Genomic DNA, 19159 nt, shown 5'->3' with positions numbered 1-19159 from the left:
CGCCATTCTTTCTCTGTGTTCTTCTCTCTCTGTTCTGTCCCTGCTCTCTGTCCCTGCTCTCTGTTCTCCCTCTGCGCCATTCTTTCTCTGTGTTCTTCTCTCTCTGTTCTGTCCCTGCTCTCTGGTCTCCCTCTGCGCCATTCTTTCTCTGTGTTCTTCTCTCTCTGTTCTGTCCCTGCTCTCTGTCCCTGCTCTCTGTTCTCCCTCTGCGCCATTCTTTCTCTGTGTTCTTCTCTCTCTGTTCTGTCCCTGCTCTCTGTCCCTGCTCTCTGTTTTCCCTCTGCGCCATTCTTTCTCTGTGTTCTTCTCTCTCTGTTCTGTCCCTGCTCTCTGTCCCTGCTCTCTGGTCTCCCTCTGCGCCATTCTTTCTCTGTGTTCTTCTCTCTCTGCTCTCTGTCCCTGTCTCTCTGTTCTCCCTCTGTTCTCCCTCTGCGCCATTCTTTCTCTGTGTTCTTCTCTCTCTGTTCTGTCCCTGCTCTCTGTCCCTGCTCTCTGTTCTCCCTCTGCGCCATTCTTTCTCTGTGTTCTTCTCTCTCTGTTCTGTCCCTGCTCTCTGTCCCTGCTCTCTGGTCTCCCTCTGCGCCATTCTTTCTCTGTGTTCTTCTCTCTCTGTTCTGTCCCTGTCTCTCTGTTCTCCCTCTGTTCTCCCTCTGCGCCATTCTTTCTCTGTGTTCTTCTCTCTCTGTTCTGTCCCTGCTCTCTGTCCCTGCTCTCTGGTCTCCCTCTGCGCCATTCTTTCTCTGTGTTCTTCTCTCTCTGTTCTGTCCCTGCTCTCTGTCCCTGCTCTCTGGTCTCCCTCTGCGCCATTCTTTCTCTGTGTTCTTCTCTCTCTGTTCTGTCCCTGCTCTCTGTCCCTGCTCTCTGGTCTCCCTCTGCGCCATTCTTTCTCTGTGTTCTTCTCTCTCTGCTCTCTGTCCCTGTCTCTCTGTTCTCCCTCTGTTCTCCCTCTGCGCCATTCTTTCTCTGTGTTCTTCTCTCTCTGTTCTGTCCCTGCTCTCTGTCCCTGCTCTCTGTTCTCCCTCTGCGCCATTCTTTCTCTGTGTTCTTCTCTCTCTGTTCTGTCCCTGCTCTCTGTCCCTGCTCTCTGGTCTCCCTCTGCGCCATTCTTTCTCTGTGTTCTTCTCTCTCTGCTCTCTGTCCCTGTCTCTCTGTTCTCCCTCTGTTCTCCCTCTGCGCCATTCTTTCTCTGTGTTCTTCTCTCTCTGTTCTGTCCCTGCTCTCTGTCCCTGCTCTCTGTCCCTGCTCTCTGGTCTCCCTCTGCGCCATTCTTTCTCTGTGTTCTTCTCTTCGTGTCTCTCAGTTGCTCTTATTTCCTCTGTTCTTATCTCTTTCTCCTTTCTCTTCTCTGCCTCTTCTTTCTCTCTCTTTCTATCTCCCGCTGTCTCTGTCTCTCTCCTCCCTTTTCGTTCTGTTCTTACATCTCTGTCTCATCTAATTTGGGGTCCGCACTCATTACCTCGTTTTCTCTCCAGCTGTCTCTGGTGACTCTTGTACTTTAACCCCTTTTGCTCTGCAGACTTCATATAAGAGTCATAGTGAAAGTGAAAGGAGAGAAAAGGCTGGGGGAGGGGAGGATCACACCCATCCATTCTCACCCGTCACAGAATAGTAACTCCCATCATTCAGAGGAGGAGCAGCCGATCAGTCGTATAATCTGCAGTCTATTATTCCCTGTTATCAGCCAGTACTGGGGGAGGGGACTTTAGGACAGGAGCCTACAATCTATTATTCCCTGTTATCAGCCAGTACTGGGGGAGGGGACTGTAGGACAGGAGACCACAATCTATTACTCCCTGGTATCAGCCAGTACTGGGGGAGGGGACTGGAGGACAGGAGCCCACAATCAGTCACACCCTGTTATCAGCCATTACCGGGGGGAGGGGACTTTAGGACAGGAGCCTACAATCTATTACTCTCTGGTATCAGCCATTACTGGGGGGAGGGGACTTTAGGACAGGAGCCTACAATCTATTACTCCCTGGTATCAGCCATTACCGGGGGAGGAGACTGTAGGACAGGAGCCTACAATCTATTACTCCCTGTTATCAGCCATTACCGGGGGAGGAGACTGTAGGAGACCACAATCAGTCACCCCCTGCTAGGAGCAGCACCTGCCTAGGAGCTCCAGCACCTCTTCCAGGAGGAGGCCCAGAGTCTTCTTCTCCCCAGGGAGGGGCAGGCTTCCTGGAGGCCGGATGGCCTAAGGTCTGTCACAGGTGCGGCAGCCCCACACACTTCAGTGCGCAGTGTACCCCCCAGAAATGCGCACTGTGTGGGGACCTCGGCCATCTCGCTGCGACCTGTGGCAGGATCAGGTGTAACTTGTGTGGTGACCTCGGTCACCCGTTCAGTCGCTGTCCGCGTTCCTTCACCAGTGCGGTCCTGAAAGCGGCGAGTGCGGGACAGGAGAAGCTGGGACTAATCTCGCCGGTGAAGGGACCAGTAGTTGCGTTCCCATGTGGTCAGCGGCCGTGTCCACACCACGTTGGCGTAAGAAGGACCTCTGACAGCAGCTTGCTTCCTTCGCTCACAGATCTACTGTGACCATTTGAAGGGCTATCTCGGCCCACACCCACCTACGAGATATACAGGCGTTCTGCAGAAGCAAACTACGTCCTTACCTCTACACTTCCTTCTCTGAAGCAGTCGGACTGACGAAGGTCCGTGTTGAACCGAAACGTTGTGTCACATTTGAACAGACTGCATTAAAATCACTTCTGGAATCTTGCATTAAGCTGAGTGCCAAGTGTTACTTCACATTGGCCTGGGGACCTACTTGTGCACCACTGCAGCTGTGCTACGATATACTTTATAACCTGATCCAGGGGCTGACCTCTCGCTGGGCGGTTTGGCAGAAGCGATCAAAGAAGAGGAAGTGAGACTGGCGATCAATGGGCCCAAAACATTGCCAGGTCCGGATGGCTTAACATCCGAGTTCTTTAGGACTTTCAGGGACTCCTTGGTCCCCCTCTTGACTCAGGTGTTTAATGAGTGTCTCTCCTCAGGCACTCTGCCGAGATCATTAAGGAGGTCGGCTTTGATCATTTTGTCAAAGGGTAAGGACCCGTCACGCATTGAGAATTGGCGTCCCATATCACTTCTCAATGTGGACAGGAAGGTTTTGGCTAAGATACTCTTCAATAGGCTGGTGAAGTTTGCACCGCGGCTCCTTTCGGAGGCCCAGCACTGTTGCGTTCCTGGCCGTAGCACTTTCAGTGCTGTTCTGGGTGTCCGAGAGGCCATGGAGCGGGGCAGGGCGGGCCTTTGGAAGGGGTTTTTGCTGACCCTGGATTAGGCAAAATCCTTTGAGCTGGTCGACCACGAGTACCTCTGGTCCACTCTTTTGAGGTATGGTCTGCCTGGAGGGTTTGTGGACTGGCTTAAGACCTTGTACGCAGGGGCTGAGACTTTCCCTCTGGTAAACGGGTGGATTGGACAACCTTTCGGGGTAGGATCCGGTGTCCGCCAGGGCTGCCCTCTTAGCCCTTTGCTTTACGCGTTTGCGATCGATCCCTTCCTCAGAAGAGTCGATTGTGGACCGTTGGCGGGGGTGAGGATGGGCGAGGTGGCGCCAGAGGCTATCCTGAGGGTAGTGGCCTACGCGGACGATGTCACCATCTTTGTTTCTTCGTAAGAGGAGGCGATGGTGGTGATGTCAGAAGCGGAGAGCTACTCGGAGGCATCCGGGTCCAAGGTCAACCAGGACAAGTGTGAGAGTCCCTGGCTGGGAGGCGAGGATCCGACGTTTGATCTTCCAGACACCCTCCCTGAACCCCAAGAACATGCCAAAGTCCTAGGCATCGAATTTGGCCAGGGTGATTACCCCACGAAAAACTGGGAAGGCAGAATCAAAGGTGTCGCCCAGAGTGGACCAATGGAAGGGTTGGTCTTTGACCCTGAGGGAAAGGGTTGACCTGTGCAAAGCTTTCCTGGTCCCCTTGCTGGTCTACCTGGGCAGCGTTTGTGTCTTGCCGGAGCCTCTCTGGACACGGGTCTACAGTCTGTTCTTCCAGATGTTATGGGGGAATAGACTGAACCTAGTCAAACGGGAGGTCACTTACCGCACGAGGAGACTAGGGGGGTTGAATATGGTGAACCCCGTGGTGTTCCTAGTGAACACTTTTTTGAAAGTTAACGTGGCAAACCTCTGGAAAGAGAGGGCTCCTCCGTGGGTATTCTCCTGCAAAGGATGGTTTCAGCCTTTCTTCCAGGAATGGGAGACAGGGGGAAGATTGAAGGATCTCCGCACACCGCACGGGCATCTCCCGGCTTATGTTACCCCGGTTCTGAAAATGATGCGCCGGTGGGGTCTGGGAATGTGGGAAGTGAGGTCCCTCCCGAGGAAACTCCTCGACATGCGGGTCTTGCTTTCGCATTTTCAGAGACCATTGTTCCTCAGGGACTGCCCAAGTCGGGATCTAGAGGTTGGGTTAAGTTTGTTAAATTCTAGCAGGATCCCCAAGAAGTATTGGGACTTGACTTGGCGCTGCTTCCAAGGTAAGTTGTATGTGAAGGACAATTTGAAGCACAGGAGCTCCGTGGACAGGAATTGTCCCCGTGAGGCTTGCGCTACCATGCTGGAAAGCATGGAGCACTTCCTGCTTCATTGTCCTTTTAATACAGAGGTGTACAGCAGGCTGGGCGCTTCCATTGGTTGGCCGCGGCTGGCCACTCTGTCCTATGCCGAGTGGGCCTATGGAGCGTTCAGAGACCTCGGGAGAAGGGACCGAGCCACTTTATTCTTAGTCAGCGCAGTGGTCAGGTACTTCACGTGGAACGCACGAGTTTTAGTTTCGACGCAGCATAAAATCCTCCGTGTAGATGAAGTTTGTAGCAGCATCCTAGGTGCCCTGGTGAAGGTGCGTTCTCTGGAGTGCGAAAGACTGGGTGCCCGGAGGGCGGCCCATCTCTGGAGTGCGGAGGACTGGGGGCCCGGAGGGCGGCCCATCTCTGGAGTGCGGGGGACTGGGGGCCCGGAGGGCGGCCCATCTCTGGAGTGCGGGGGACTGGGTGCCCGGAGGGCGGCCCATCTCTGGAGTGCGGGGGACTGGGTGCCCGGAGGGCGGCCCATCTCTGGAGTGCGGGGGACTGGGTGCCCGGAGGGCGGCCCATCTCTGGAGTGCGGGGGACTGGGTGCCCGGAGGGCGGCCCATCTCTGGAGTGCGGAGGACTGGGTGCCCGGAGGGCGGCCCAGCTCTGGAGTGCGGAGGACTGGGTGCCCGGAGTTTTATTCTTATGTTTAGTTCTGTTGTGTTTTATTTGTAATGTATCGTAGTTAGTGTCACGTGAAGTATTTTTAGACAATAAAAGACCTACAAGCTATTACTCCCTGTTATCAGCCATTGCTGGGGGGAGACTACAAGCTATTACTCCCTGTTATCAGCCATTGCTGGGGGGAGACTACAAGCTATTACTCCCTGTTATCAGCCATTGCTGGGGGGAGACTACAAGCTATTACTCCCTGTTATCAGCCATTGCTGGGGGGAGACTACAAGCTATTACTCCCTGTTATCAGCCATTGCTGGGGGGAGACTACAAGCTATTACTCCCTGTTATCAGCCATTGCTGGGGGGAGACTACAAGCTATTACTCCCTGTTATCAGCCATTGCTGGGGGGAGACTACAAGCTATTACTCCCTGTTATCAGCCATTGCTGGGGGGAGACTACAAGCTATTACTCCCTGTTATCAGCCATTGCTGGGGGGAGACTACAAGCTATTACTCCCTGTTATCAGCCATTGCTGGGGGGAGACTACAAGCTATTACTCCCTGTTATCAGCCATTGCTGGGGGGAGACTACAAGCTATTACTCCCTGTTATCAGCCATTGCTGGGGGGAGACTACAAGCTATTACTCCCTGTTATCAGCCATTGCTGGGGGGAGACTACAAGCTATTACTCCCTGTTATCAGCCATTGCTGGGGGGAGACTACAAGCTATTACTCCCTGTTATCAGCCATTGCTGGGGGGAGACTACAAGCTATTACTCCCTGTTATCAGCCATTGCTGGGGGGAGACTACAAGCTATTACTCCCTGTTATCAGCCATTGCTGGGGGGAGACTACAAGCTATTACTCCCTGTTATCAGCCATTGCTGGGGGGAGACTACAAGCTATTACTCCCTGTTATCAGCCATTGCTGGGGGGAGACTACAAGCTATTACTCCCTGTTATCAGCCATTGCTGGGGGGAGACTACAAGCTATTACTCCCTGTTATCAGCCATTGCTGGGGGGAGACTACAAGCTATTACTCCCTGTTATCAGCCATTGCTGGGGGGAGACTACAAGCTATTACTCCCTGTTATCAGCCATTGCTGGGGGGAGACTACAAGCTATTACTCCCTGTTATCAGCCATTGCTGGGGGGAGACTACAAGCTATTACTCCCTGTTATCAGCCATTGCTGGGGGGAGACTACAAGCTATTACTCCCTGTTATCAGCCATTGCTGGGGGGAGACTACAAGCTATTACTCCCTGTTATCAGCCATTGCTGGGGGGAGACTACAAGCTATTACTCCCTGTTATCAGCCATTGCTGGGGGGAGACTACAAGCTATTACTCCCTGTTATCAGCCATTGCTGGGGGGAGACTACAAGCTATTACTCCCTGTTATCAGCCATTGCTGGGGGGAGACTACAAGCTATTACTCCCTGTTATCAGCCATTGCTGGGGGGAGACTACAAGCTATTACTCCCTGTTATCAGCCATTGCTGGGGGGGAGACTACAAGCTATTACTCCCTGTTATCAGCCATTGCTGGGGGGAGACTACAAGCTATTACTCCCTGTTATCAGCCATTGCTGGGGGGAGACTACAAGCTATTACTCCCTGTTATCAGCCATTGCTGGGGGGTGACTGACATATGTAGCAGTGTTGACTCTTAAAGGGACAGTACTCACAAATATCTGACCTGTCCTCACCCTGCAGAGGAATGCCGAGTCCTTACATCCCCCTGTGGCCAGCAGCCAGCACTGCTCACATCCGCCCTCTGATCGCTGCCAGTTAACCCTCTCAGCTCCACACTGCAGTGATGGCACTGGCAGCATTGGCAGATACTGAAGGTGAAACCTGACAGGGCTCCATTCTGGTGAAAGCGGACTGGTCAGGGAATAGTAAAGGACCCCAGAATAATATTAAATATTTCAACTAGAATGGGACCCCCAAAAAGGAAAGGAGAAAAAAAACAAAGCCCTCCGAGTAATAACCTGCCTGTCCTGTGAAGGGTTAATCAGCAGCTGATCGCACATGGACGTCCAGCAGGGGGCGCAGAGGAGCCGCTGTCAGCGCGGGGAGGCCGAGGAAAGCATGGCGGACGGAAATCCGGAGCAAGTGAGGGGAGAAAGTGCAGGAGGCTGTATGAGGGGCTGCGGTGTATGAGGGGACACGGGGGATGTGTGAGGGGCTGCGGTGTATGAGGGGACACGGGGGATGTGTGAGGGGCTGCGGTGTACGGAGGACACGGGGATGTGTGAGGGGCTGCGGTGTATGGAGGATACGGGGGATGTATGAGGGGCTGCGGTGTATGAGGGGACACGGGGGATGTGTGAGGGGCTGCGGTGTATGAGGGGACACGGGGGATGTATGAGGGGCTGCGGTGTATGAGGGGACACGGGGGATGTATGAGGGGCTGCGGTGTATGAGGGGACACGGGGGATGTATGAGGGGCTGCGGTGTATGAGGGGACACGGGGGATGTATGAGGGGCTGCGGTGTATGAGGGGACACGGGGGATGTATGAGGGGCTGCGGTGTATGAGGGGACACGGGGGATGTATGAGGGGCTGCGGTGTATGAGGGGACACGGGGGATGTGTGAGGGGCTGCGGTGTATGAGGGGACACGGGGATGTATGAGGGGCTGCGGTGTATGAGGGGACACGGGGATGTATGAGGGGCTGCGGTGTATGGAGGACATGGGGGATGTATGAGGGGCTGTGGTGTATGGAGGACACGGGGATGTGTGAGGGGCTGCGGTGTATGAGGGGCTGCGGTGTACGGAGGACACGGGGATGTGTGAGGGGCTGCGGTGTATGGAGGATACGGGGGATGTATGAGGGGCTGCGGTGTATGAGGGGACACGGGGGATGTATGAGGGGCTGCGGTGTATGAGGGGACACGGGGGATGTATGAGGGGCTGCGGTGTATGAGGGGACACGGGGGATGTGTGAGGGGCTGCGGTGTATGAGGGGACACGGGGATGTATGAGGGGCTGCGGTGTATGAGGGGACACGGGGATGTATGAGGGGCTGCGGTGTATGGAGGACATGGGGGATGTATGAGGGGCTGTGGTGTATGGAGGACACGGGGATGTGTGAGGGGCTGCGGTGTATGAGGGGCTGCGGTGTACGGAGGACACGGGGATGTGTGAGGGGCTGCGGTGTATGGAGGATACGGGGGATGTATGAGGGGCTGCGGTGTACGGAGGACACGGGGATGTATGAGGGGCTGCGGTGTATGGAGGACACGGGGGATGTATGAGGGGCTGCGGTGTATGGAGGACACATTATGATGTATGAGGGGCTGCGGTGTATGGAGGACACGGGGGATGTATGAGGGGCTGCGGTGTATGGAGGACACATTATGATGTATGAGGGGATGCGGTGTATGGAGGACACGGGGGATGTATGAGGGGCTGCGGTGTATGGAGGACACATTATGATGTATGAGGGGCTGCGGTGTATGGAGGACACGGGGGGATGTATGAGGGGCTGCGGTGTACGGAGGACACATTAGGATGTATGAGGGGCTGTGGTGTATGGAGGACACATTAGGATGTATGAGGGGCTGCTGTGTATGGAGGACATGGGGGGATGTATGAGGGGCTGTGGTGTACGGAGGACACGGGGGATGTATGAGGGGCTGCGGTGTATGGAGGACACATTAGGATGTATGAGGGGCTGTGGTGTACGGAGGACACGGATGTATGAGGGGCTGCGGTGTAAGGAGGACACATTATTTTGTATGAGGGGCTGTGGTGTACGGAGGACACATTAGGATGTATGAGGGGCTGCGGTGTACGGAGTACACGGGGGATGTATGAGGGGCTGCGGTGTACGGAGAACACTGGGGGATGTATGAGGGGCTGCGGTGTACGGAGGACACATTAGGATGTATGAGGGGCTGCGGTGTACGGAGGACACATTATGATGTATGAGGGGCTGCGGTGTATGGAGGACACGGGGGGGATGTATGAGGGGCTGCGGTGTACGGAGGACACATTAGGGTGTATGAGGGGCTGCGGTGTATGGAGGACACGGGGATGTATGAGGGGCTGCGGTGTATGGAGGACACGGGGGATGTATGAGGGGCTGTGGTGTATGGAGGACACATTATGATGTATGAGGGGCTGCGGTGTATGGAGGACACGGGGGGATGTATGAGGGGCTGCGGTGTACGGAGGACACATTAGGATGTATGAGGGGCTGTGGTGTATGGAGGACACATTAGGATGTATGAGGGGCTGCTGTTTATGGAGGACATGGGATGTATGAGGGGCTGTGGTGTACGGAGGACACAGGGGGGATGTATGAGGGGCTGCGGTGTATGGAGGACACATTAGGATGTATGAGGGGCTGTGGTGTACGGAGGACACGGATGTATGAGGGGCTGCGGTGTAAGGAGGACACATTATTTTGTATGAGGGGCTGTGGTGTACGGAGGACACATTAGGATGTATGAGGGGCTGCGGTGTACGGAGTACACGGGGGATGTATGAGGGGCTGCGGTGTACGGAGAACACTGGGGGATGTATGAGGGGCTGCGGTGTACGGAGGACACATTAGGATGTATGAGGGGCTGCGGTGTATGGAGGACACATTAGGATGTATGAGGGGCTGCGGTGTACGGAGGACACATTATGATGTATGAGGGGCTGCGGTGTATGGAGGACACGGGGGGGATGTATGAGGGGCTGCGGTGTACGGAGGACACATTAGGGTGTATGAGGGGCTGCTCTATACTGTGATGACACATGTCGAGCACCCCTGACATACTTGCACACATGCAGACATCGGGGGTCGGTTTGGCACATCAGGCGGTAGATATCTGTGAGGTCCTCTCGTCTGACCCCGCTCCTCTGCCCTCCAGGTGGTGTCTCTTCGGGGGAAGGTTTGCCTGGTGACTGGGGCCAGCTCTGGGATCGGTGCCGGCACCGCGTTGCTTTTTGCCCGTCTAGGCGCCCGGTTGGCTCTTAATGGACGAAATGAAGAAAAGCTGCTGGAGACGGCTCGGGGCTGTGAGGAGTTCTGTGACCAGAAGGTGATGATATCCAGAGCTGCGCTCTATAACGAGGTCTCCAGGCTGTGAAGTGGGATCTGCACTGTCTCCAGCATCCGTCTGTCCATCTTGGAGATCAGTTCCGGTCTCCATCACGGACAGGAGGAGACGATCTGCTGTTTCCATCAAAATGGCGCCTGCACAGTAATCATCGCATTCTGAATGATGCCGGAGCCGTTTTGATTACAATAATTTTTTTTTCAAACAAAACTATATGACTAAATAACTAGAACAGGCGCGTTATCCCACGGATCTGCCGCAGCGCCGACATGATGGTGATTATCAAACAATAGTATGTTCAGTATATAAAATAGGGGCGGAGCAGTGAGGGATCAGTGACTGGTCATAGGCCCATACAGATGTATATGTCAGCAGAGCATCACAAAGCTCCGCCCACATGCCTCCACAGCCCCGCCCCGGAGCACGAGCAAATCATTAACTGAAAACTACAAATCCAGATTCCACAACAACCACAAGACGGATTCCATCAGCAGGTATCAGTGTAAGGCCGGGGTCACACTTGCGTGTGCGGCTCTCGGGACCGGAGCGTGCGGCTGCATGTGTTTCTATGCAGCTGAGCACTCCGGTGCCGGCGGCAGTGCGGGGTATTGATGCGAGAGACTCGCATTGCACACGCAAGAGTGACATCGGCCTAATCAGTATAACGGTGCTGACCTCACGCTGCCTGTAGTCACTGAGCGAGATCCTGATCACAGGGGAAGTTTAAAGGGACAGTTCCTTTCCATATTAGAAGTGGTTACACCTTGCAGTTCGATTACATGGGGGACTCATATTGTCATTTTTAAATTTTCCTTGTCCCATTATCTGATGTTTTTTTTTTTTTCGGATATTTTATTAATGAGGGCACTGTTGCATTAATTTCTATGGTAAACATTTTTCCTTGGTGGTGGTAGAGGGTATTACATGGTGCGTCTGTGCAGGATATTAACCCTTCCTTGTCTGCAGCCTCTGCTGGTTCCAGGAGACCTGACAGATGAGGCACTGCTTCGGGGGATGGTGGAGCAGACGGTGGCGCACTTTGGGCAGCTGGACGTGCTGGTGAACAGTGGAGGGATATTGGCCATGGGGACGATAGAGACCACAAGTCTGCAGGACTACGACCGTGTGATGAACGTGAACACGCGGTGAGGGGGTGCCGTCATATGACACAGTCCAGTGGAGGGGCGCCGTCATGTGACACACGGCGATGGCGGGCTGCATCTATCCCTGATGCCCACTCCATTGCTGATACGTGAGCATGCGGCCCCCATGTGTTTTCTACTAGTTCTGGAAGGGACCCCCTATATTATTACTAATCTCCTAGAGTCAAGGGGCCGGTGTTTCCTGAAGGTCTCATGACTTCAGGTGAAGCAGAAAGTGAGTGCAACCTTTAATTCTCCCCCTGTGCCCACAGGTCCCTGTTCTACCTGACTCAGCTGGCCGTGCCACATCTCAGCAAGACCAAAGGGAACATCGTCAATGTCTCCAGCGTGAACGGGCAGAGATCGGTGAGTGATAGGGCGTGCTCACTGGCCCCTGCCGCGGGTTCTAAGAATCGGGCCCTTATGTTCTGAGGAGGCTTATCCACTGAGGAAGGCAGATGAAGTGTAAAAGTGACTACAGCTCTTCTGGAGGATAAGACGTGATGTAACGGCAGAATAGTGAGTGCAGCTCTGGAGGTGACTGGAGGATAAGACAGGATGTAACAGCCTGGGCTGTGGAGACGGAGTCGGAGCCCATTTTAGGGGAGTCGGTATAAAATGGACCGACTCCTAAAATAAATAATAAATTGGGTACAGTAGTTCAATGCAGTTTATGGGGAATATTTTTTTCCATAAGAATTTGGGAAGGTTATGAAATGTCCTATTCCTGATCTAAGGTCTCGACTTTTAGCCGAGATGAATCTATGCTGCAGTTTATGTTCATAATAAGTAGTGAAGCGGCTCCTCTACAGATAAGGGGAAAAAATAACAAACACACGGGGAAGGAATGCCTGCATTCATCTCAGAAGTTCTGGAGTGAACAGGAAAGCAGGATCAAGGTAAGTACTTCTTAGAGCATATCTAAACTTTTAATAAACTGTGCATAAATCAATAGTCCAGTATATGTTGTTGCCGTGTGCTTGATGTTTTAGTTTGTTTTTACTCTTAACTCATGTTTGGTTTGGAGAAATTAGCTGCTTTGATGACTTATATACACTATACATAGAATATAAGGGGAAAAACTGTTTTCTAACATCTCAAATTCAGAAATACAGTAACAGGATCGATGAGAACATATATATTTGTGTGTGTGTTCTGCAATGTTATTCAGCACAAACATGCTCCCTCCTCCCCTCTTCATAGACTGAAGAAATATGATGTGAAGCATTTAGTGAGCTGTACCCTGAGATAAGCCTGACATTGAAAGTTCAGAGTAAAGCAACCCAACATTTTACAAACTTTATATTTATCTGTCCTATTGATTTATGCAAAGATTTTCATTTCTATCCTAAATTATACAGTGCATGATTCCCTGTTCTTGCAAGAATTACAATATACCTTATATTTTTTTACAAGACAACATTATTTTGAGAGCGAATTTACATAATTACAAAATGTCTAAGAAGCATCTTATGAAGTCTGCTGTATGTGAGCTACAGTCCTTTTCCCATACCGGAGGAACAAACAGATATTACTACAGAAGAACAGCAAAATGATTCTTTACAATTAGATGATCTTGTTGAAGCTGCTTCACACCTCTTTCCTATTCATCACATGCGCTGTGTTGTGCACACGCTGCAGCTGGCAATAAGAGAGTCTGCAAGAGGGACATGCTGGAACTCTGATTAGCAAAGTGAGGAAATTGGCTATTGCTGTCAGAACCCCTAAAACTGATTCTATCTTAAAGAGACTTGCTGGAAAAAGGGCAATTGTGGATCAAGCCACTCGGTGGGGCAGCACATATTTAATGACTGAGCGATTGCTTGAGCTGAAACCCTTCCTTGTAGATATTGCCAACCCTCAGGCAACACTACATGAAGGTCTATGGACACAGGTGGCTGAATTGAAGGAATTGCTTCATCACCCATTTACCGTGACTAAAAAGTTACACGCTGAGGATTCAACTCCTGGCATTTTTATAAAGGAGTGGAAGAACTTGTTGTTTTGCCTGTCCCAAAGAGGAGGTATAATCGCAGATGGCATTGCTGCTTCACTGAAATGGAGAGAGACACGGATATTAGAAAATAAAATTATTCTGGCAGCTGTTTATGTGGACCCGAGTCATCGTATATTGCTGGATGATCAACAGCTACTAAAGGAAAAGCAGCTCTGACTGAGGTAGCAGTAAGGATGAGTGGCTACAGGACGGCCAAGAGGAAGAGGACTCGGGTCCTGTCAGTGCTGCTGTTCCTTCATCCTCATCAGAAGAGGAGTTTCATTTCGACAAGTATTTGGACGAAATGGAGCAGGACAAGCGTTGCTGCAGGGAAAAAGATTCCACTAGAAAACAGATTGACCAGATTTCAGCAACATTTTTCAAAGAAGTAGAAGAGTTCAATCGTTCATCACAACTGACTGTGCACGAGGCAATTCCTTTATACCCTGAAATTGTTAGACATGTTGCCCATGTGGTTACTGCTTTACCACCAACTCATGTTAGTGTAGAGAGGTCGTTCTCTGGCCTTATAATAATTAGGTCAGATGTGAAGTCACCTATGGAGGAGAATCTGATAGAGGCGATACTATTTCTCAGAACAGATTCATAGACTGCACAAATGCTATTCAGTACGTTTTTGTTGACAATTGTTTTTTTTCCACTTACTGCATAGTGTATAATTGTAAATATGCAAAGTTTTTTTTTTTTTTGTTGTAAAGTTGTTTTCCAATAAATATAACATAAAATATATCTCTATGGCTTGATTATTGTATCATACTGATGACTAAAAGCCTGATGTTACCATTTTACCACAATAAACTGCAGACTGTGAGCCCTCGCGGGCAGGGTCCTCCCTCCTTATTTACCTGTGTGCCTTGTTTTTTGCTCATGGTTAGTTGTATTTGTCTATATTTGCCCCTTTTCACATGTAAAGCGTCATGGAATAAATGGCACTATAAAAATGTACAATAATAATTTATCACTTAACCCCTTCACGACCTTGCCCTTTCTCGTTTTTGCCTTTTTGTAAAAATTCCAAGTGTGGTGAAATTGCAAAAAAAGTGCAATCCCACACTTGTTTTTGATTGGCTTTTTTGCTAGGTTCACTAAATGCTAAAACTGAGCTGCCAGTATGATTCTCCAGGTTATTACAAGTTCATAGACACCAAACACTTCTAGGTTCTTTTTAACCTAAGTGGTGAAAAAAAAATTCCAAACTTTGCTTAAAAAAAATTGCGCCGTTTTCCGTTACCCGCAGCGTCTCCATTGTTCGTGATCTGGGGTCGGGTGAGGGCTTATTTTTTACGCATCGAGCTGACATTTTTATTGATATCATTTTGGTGCAGATATGATGTTTTGATCACCTGTTATTGTATTTTAATGCAATGTGGCGACCAAAAAAACTTAATTCTGGTGTTTTGATTTTTTTTTTTTTTTCCTCACTACGCCGTTTAGCGATCGGGTTAATTTATTAATTTTTTTTTTTTTTAATTGATCGGGCGATTCTGAACGCGGCGATACCAAATGTGTAGGTTTGATTTTTTTGATTTTTTTTGTAATTGTTTTATTTTGAATGGGGCGAGAAGGGGGTTGATTTAAACTTTTTTTTTTTTCCATATTTTTTTAAAAACTTTTGTTTACTTTTGCCATGCTTCAATAGCCTCCATGGGAGGCTAGAAGCTGGAACAACTCAATCGGCTCAGCTACCTAGGAGCGAAGCTGAGATTGCTCCTATGTAGCTGAATTCCTGCATTGCTATGAGCGCCGACCACAGGGTGGCGCTCACAGCAATCCGGCATCAACAACCATAGAGGTCTCAAGGAGACCTCTGGTTACTATGCCGACGCATCGCTGACCCCCGATCATGTGACGGGGTCAGCGATGCGCGCATTTCCGGACCGATGGCCGGAAGCGCTAGTTAAATGCTGCTGTCAGTGATCCACCCGCCGCTATTGCACACACATGTCAGCTGTACAAAACAGCTGACATGTCCCGGCTTTGATGCAGGCTCAAAGCCGGAGCCCACATCAAAGGAGGAGACACGACATGCACCATACTAGTACGGCGCATGTCGAGAAGGGGTTAAACTTAAACATGAGCCATGTATGAGGGAGTCGTGGAAATTGAGGAGTCGGAGGTTTGGCATACTGACTCCACAGCCCTGGTAATGGCAGAATAGTGACTGCAGCTCTGGAGGTGACTGGAGGATAAGACAGGATGTAACAGAATAGTGACTGCAGCTCTGGAGGATAAGACATGACGTAACAGCAGAATTGTGAGTGCAGCTCTGGAGGATAAAACACGACATTGCAGCTGAATTGTGAGTGCAGCTCTGGAGGTGACTGGAGGATAAGACACAATGTAACAGCAGAATTGTGAGTGCAGCTCTGGAGGTTAAGACACGACGTAACAGCAGAATTGTGAGTGCAGCTCTGGAGGTGACTGGAGGATAACACACAATGTAACAGCAGAATTGTGAGTGCAGCTCTGGAGGTGACTGGAGGATAACACATAAGGTAACAGCAGAATTGTGAGTGCAGCTCTGGAGGATAAGACTTGGATATGATAAGCTGTTCTTACCTTGCAGTTCCCTGGGGTCCTCGCTTACTGTATGTCCAAATCTGCGGTGGACCAGCTGACCAGGTGTGCGGCGCTGGGTGAGTGATGGTCGGAGATCTGATGAGGGTGCAGATCTGTCTGTGCCGTTAGTGTTACCCCTTACCCCTGGTGTCACCCGCCGCCCTAGGGTGACATTACACAGAGCTGTATAGTGCGGGTGTTACAGCCTCATGATTCTCCATTTTCTTTCTGCTCAGAGTTGGCGAGTAAACAAGTCCGTGTGAACGCCGTCAGGTGAGTGTGAACGGACTCTAAGGACTGACCACGAGCTGCGGTCATGAGAGTGTGTGGGTGACCCTGGTGGTCCTGGGGCTGGACGGAGAGGTGGTGACCCCACCATGCTGACATAACTGCAAGGGAGGAGGGTGAGCAAGAGAGCACTGCTCTGTAGATGGTGGCCCTGAGACCCCTGCGGCACCAGCCTTGTACATCTAACCGCAGCCGCCAATCTGGAGTAACACATTTTTCCATACGTGCAGCAGTGGGGGCACAGATATTTTTTTATATATTATAGTATTTAATGCACTGTATGGTATCATGTAACTACAACCTCCAGCCTCGGCCCTGACACACATTTATAGTTTTCATATCGAACCATTAAAAATAATAATTTTGACTGAGAATAAATGGTGACGGTGCTCTGGAGGCTGGCGGTGCTCTGCGCATGGCGGAGGCCTGGTCTAACTGCTGCGATAGAAGAAATTCAGCCTCTTTAGCTGATGCTGTCAGTTGTGACTGCAGCATTCAAGCAGTTAGACATGGAGGTTACCATGACAACCAGAGGTGTCCGGCGCCCCCGACTACTTGTGTGCACAGCGGTGGCCGAACTTCATAGATCCAGTATTATACAAGTGATTGCGGGATCTAACAAAGAACAGAAAGAAATAACTATAAAACAAAATGTATAAAAGTTCTCATCCTTCTCCCCATATTGCATAATACAGTATAAATCTAAAGAAAAGGTAAAAAGCAATGAAAATGTATAAAAGGGCAAGATATATTCTATCAAATAGTATAGAGTGACGCCCTGATCTCAGAAGACAGGAAATAAAATATAATTGAGTCCCGTATTTAATATGATGAAATAAAGTCGTCTGGAGGCCAAGATGGTAGAATAAAAGCTACAGCTCAGAAGGGCCAGAAAGTAAGTTACAGGTGAACACAGAAGAACGGCTGACGTTATTGTACCAGGAGTGGCATCAGGTCACCCAGGAGCAGTGAGAGAGACTGGAGGAAGCTGCCAAGACGCATGAATGCTGGGATTAAAATCCTTGGTTATAACACAAAATATTGATTTCTGAACTCTTCCTGAGGTAAAACATTATTGTTGTTTCTAAATGATTATGAACTTGTTTTTTTTTTGTTTTTTTTTGCATTATTTGAGGTCTGCAAGCAATGCATTTTTTGTTATTTTGACCATTTCTTATTTTCAGAAAATAAATGTAAAATTTATTGTTTGGAACTTCGGAGACGTTGTCAGAAGATTATAGAATAAAAGAACAATTTACATTTTACTCAAAAATATAAAGAGAACAATCAGACAAACTGAACATTGTGCAGTGGTCTCTTCATCTTGGCCAGAGCTGTAGATGTACGAACGGTGCACAATCCGCCACATCATCATGGCGGTGCGATCTCCGCAGATATGACGTGACGGCCCTTTTCTGTTGTTGTTCTCCTCTTCCTCGTGACTTTGGTGTTTTCTGTCCTACAGCCAGTTACATATAGAGCAGCTCTTACCTTAATTTTTTGATGTTTGCCTGGATCAGGCTGCTTTTTTGCAGGACGATTTGTAGTTTGGAAAGTCGCCATTAACTTTACCATAAAACGCACTGAAAAAGGGAGAAGAGAAATTGTGAGAAAGTGATGTGGCCGCACCGTTGTTTGTGGCGTCCTGTAATCCCCCGGGTCACACCAGACGTCGCTCATACGGAGCCCGATAAATCCGCTTGTTTCTGGTTTTTCATGGATGGTTCGTTTTGTTCGGGGTCTGGGCCCTTTGACCTGCATCTTGTATGAACTACGTACGGTAGTGTCGGTGACAGGCCCCTGTAAGGATTGTCTGTGTGCAGCGGTGATACATAATGATGGCTGCCATCTTATCGCTATTCACTGCCGCGCTCTCTTGTGTACTCAGAATTTAACAGGTTAAACTGTAGTGATTGGAGCTGGATCTAATGGCGCCAGTGATGAGGTTCACTATCAGCTCACAGATGACACTAAGGGTTAATGAAATCACTGTCGGTGATCAATATCTCACCCCAGAGTGATCCACAGAGAGCGTCCTCTGCACAGACACAACATGGTGTAAGGGCAGAATAGTGACCGCAGCTCTGGAGGTGACTGGAGGATAAGACAATATAACAGCTGAATAGTGACCGCAGCTCTGGAGGATAAGACACAATATAACAGCAGAATAGTGAGTGCAGCTCTGGAGGATAAGACATGATGTAACAGCAGAATAGTGACCGCAGCTCTGGAGGATAAGATGTCATTATTGGTGTTCTTCTTACTGATCACATTGTCTCTCTCAGTCCGGGGGTCATTGTTACGGAGGTGCACCGGCGCGCGGGCCTGGACGAGGAGCAGTACGCTCAGGTACGCCTCTTTCTGCTCCTTCCCTTGGTTTTATTGCAGTTTTTCTGTTTCTAACCCTCCTCTCTGCAGTTCCTGGAGCGCACCCAGCACACCCACGCCCTGGGCCGGCCTGGCACTGTGGAGGAAGTTTCCCGGACAATTGCCTTCCTGGCGTCAGATGCTGCGTCTTTTATCACCGGAGTTACCATGCCTGTAGACGGTGGGCGCCACGCCATGTGCCCGAGATAACACACTGTGTAATGATCAATAAAGACATGAGAGTAACATGTACTGTGTGCTGAGAGGAGCGGGGCGAAGGTGGACTGGGGGGGATGTGGTGACGCTGGACCGCGCTGTGGGGGTTGGGATCGTGGTGACAGTGGACCGCGCTGGGGGGTGAATGTGGTGACGGTGAACTGCCCGGGAGGGAGCGTGGCGATGGTGGACCGCGCAAGGGAGAGGGGAACATGGCGATGGTGGACAGCGCAAGAGGGGGGACGTGGCGACAGTGGACCGCGCAAGGTGGGGGAACATGGTGACGGTGGACCTGAGAGTC

At 50.5% G+C, this 19159-nt stretch overlaps 1 protein-coding gene across 1 annotated transcript; it reads left to right on the top strand.

The window, feature by feature from the left end:
- Positions 1 to 6968: 6968 nt before the first annotated feature.
- Positions 6969 to 18890, top strand: LOC143785050 (3-oxoacyl-[acyl-carrier-protein] reductase FabG-like). Its single transcript, XM_077273709.1, has 8 exons — positions 6969 to 7327; positions 10081 to 10251; positions 11236 to 11414; positions 11684 to 11777; positions 15995 to 16064; positions 16224 to 16260; positions 18561 to 18624; positions 18694 to 18890. The coding sequence occupies exons 1-8, from the start codon at positions 7244 to 7246 to the stop codon at positions 18850 to 18852; spliced, it is 858 nt and encodes a 285-aa protein (XP_077129824.1). The 5' UTR covers positions 6969 to 7243; the 3' UTR covers positions 18853 to 18890.
- The last annotated feature ends 269 nt before the right edge of the window (positions 18891 to 19159 follow it).

This window comes from Ranitomeya variabilis, chromosome 7 (genome assembly GCF_051348905.1).
Source record: "Ranitomeya variabilis isolate aRanVar5 chromosome 7, aRanVar5.hap1, whole genome shotgun sequence".
In the NCBI taxonomy this organism is placed as follows: domain Eukaryota; kingdom Metazoa; phylum Chordata; class Amphibia; order Anura; family Dendrobatidae; genus Ranitomeya; species Ranitomeya variabilis.
This window is presented reverse-complemented; position numbering and strand designations above follow the sequence as displayed.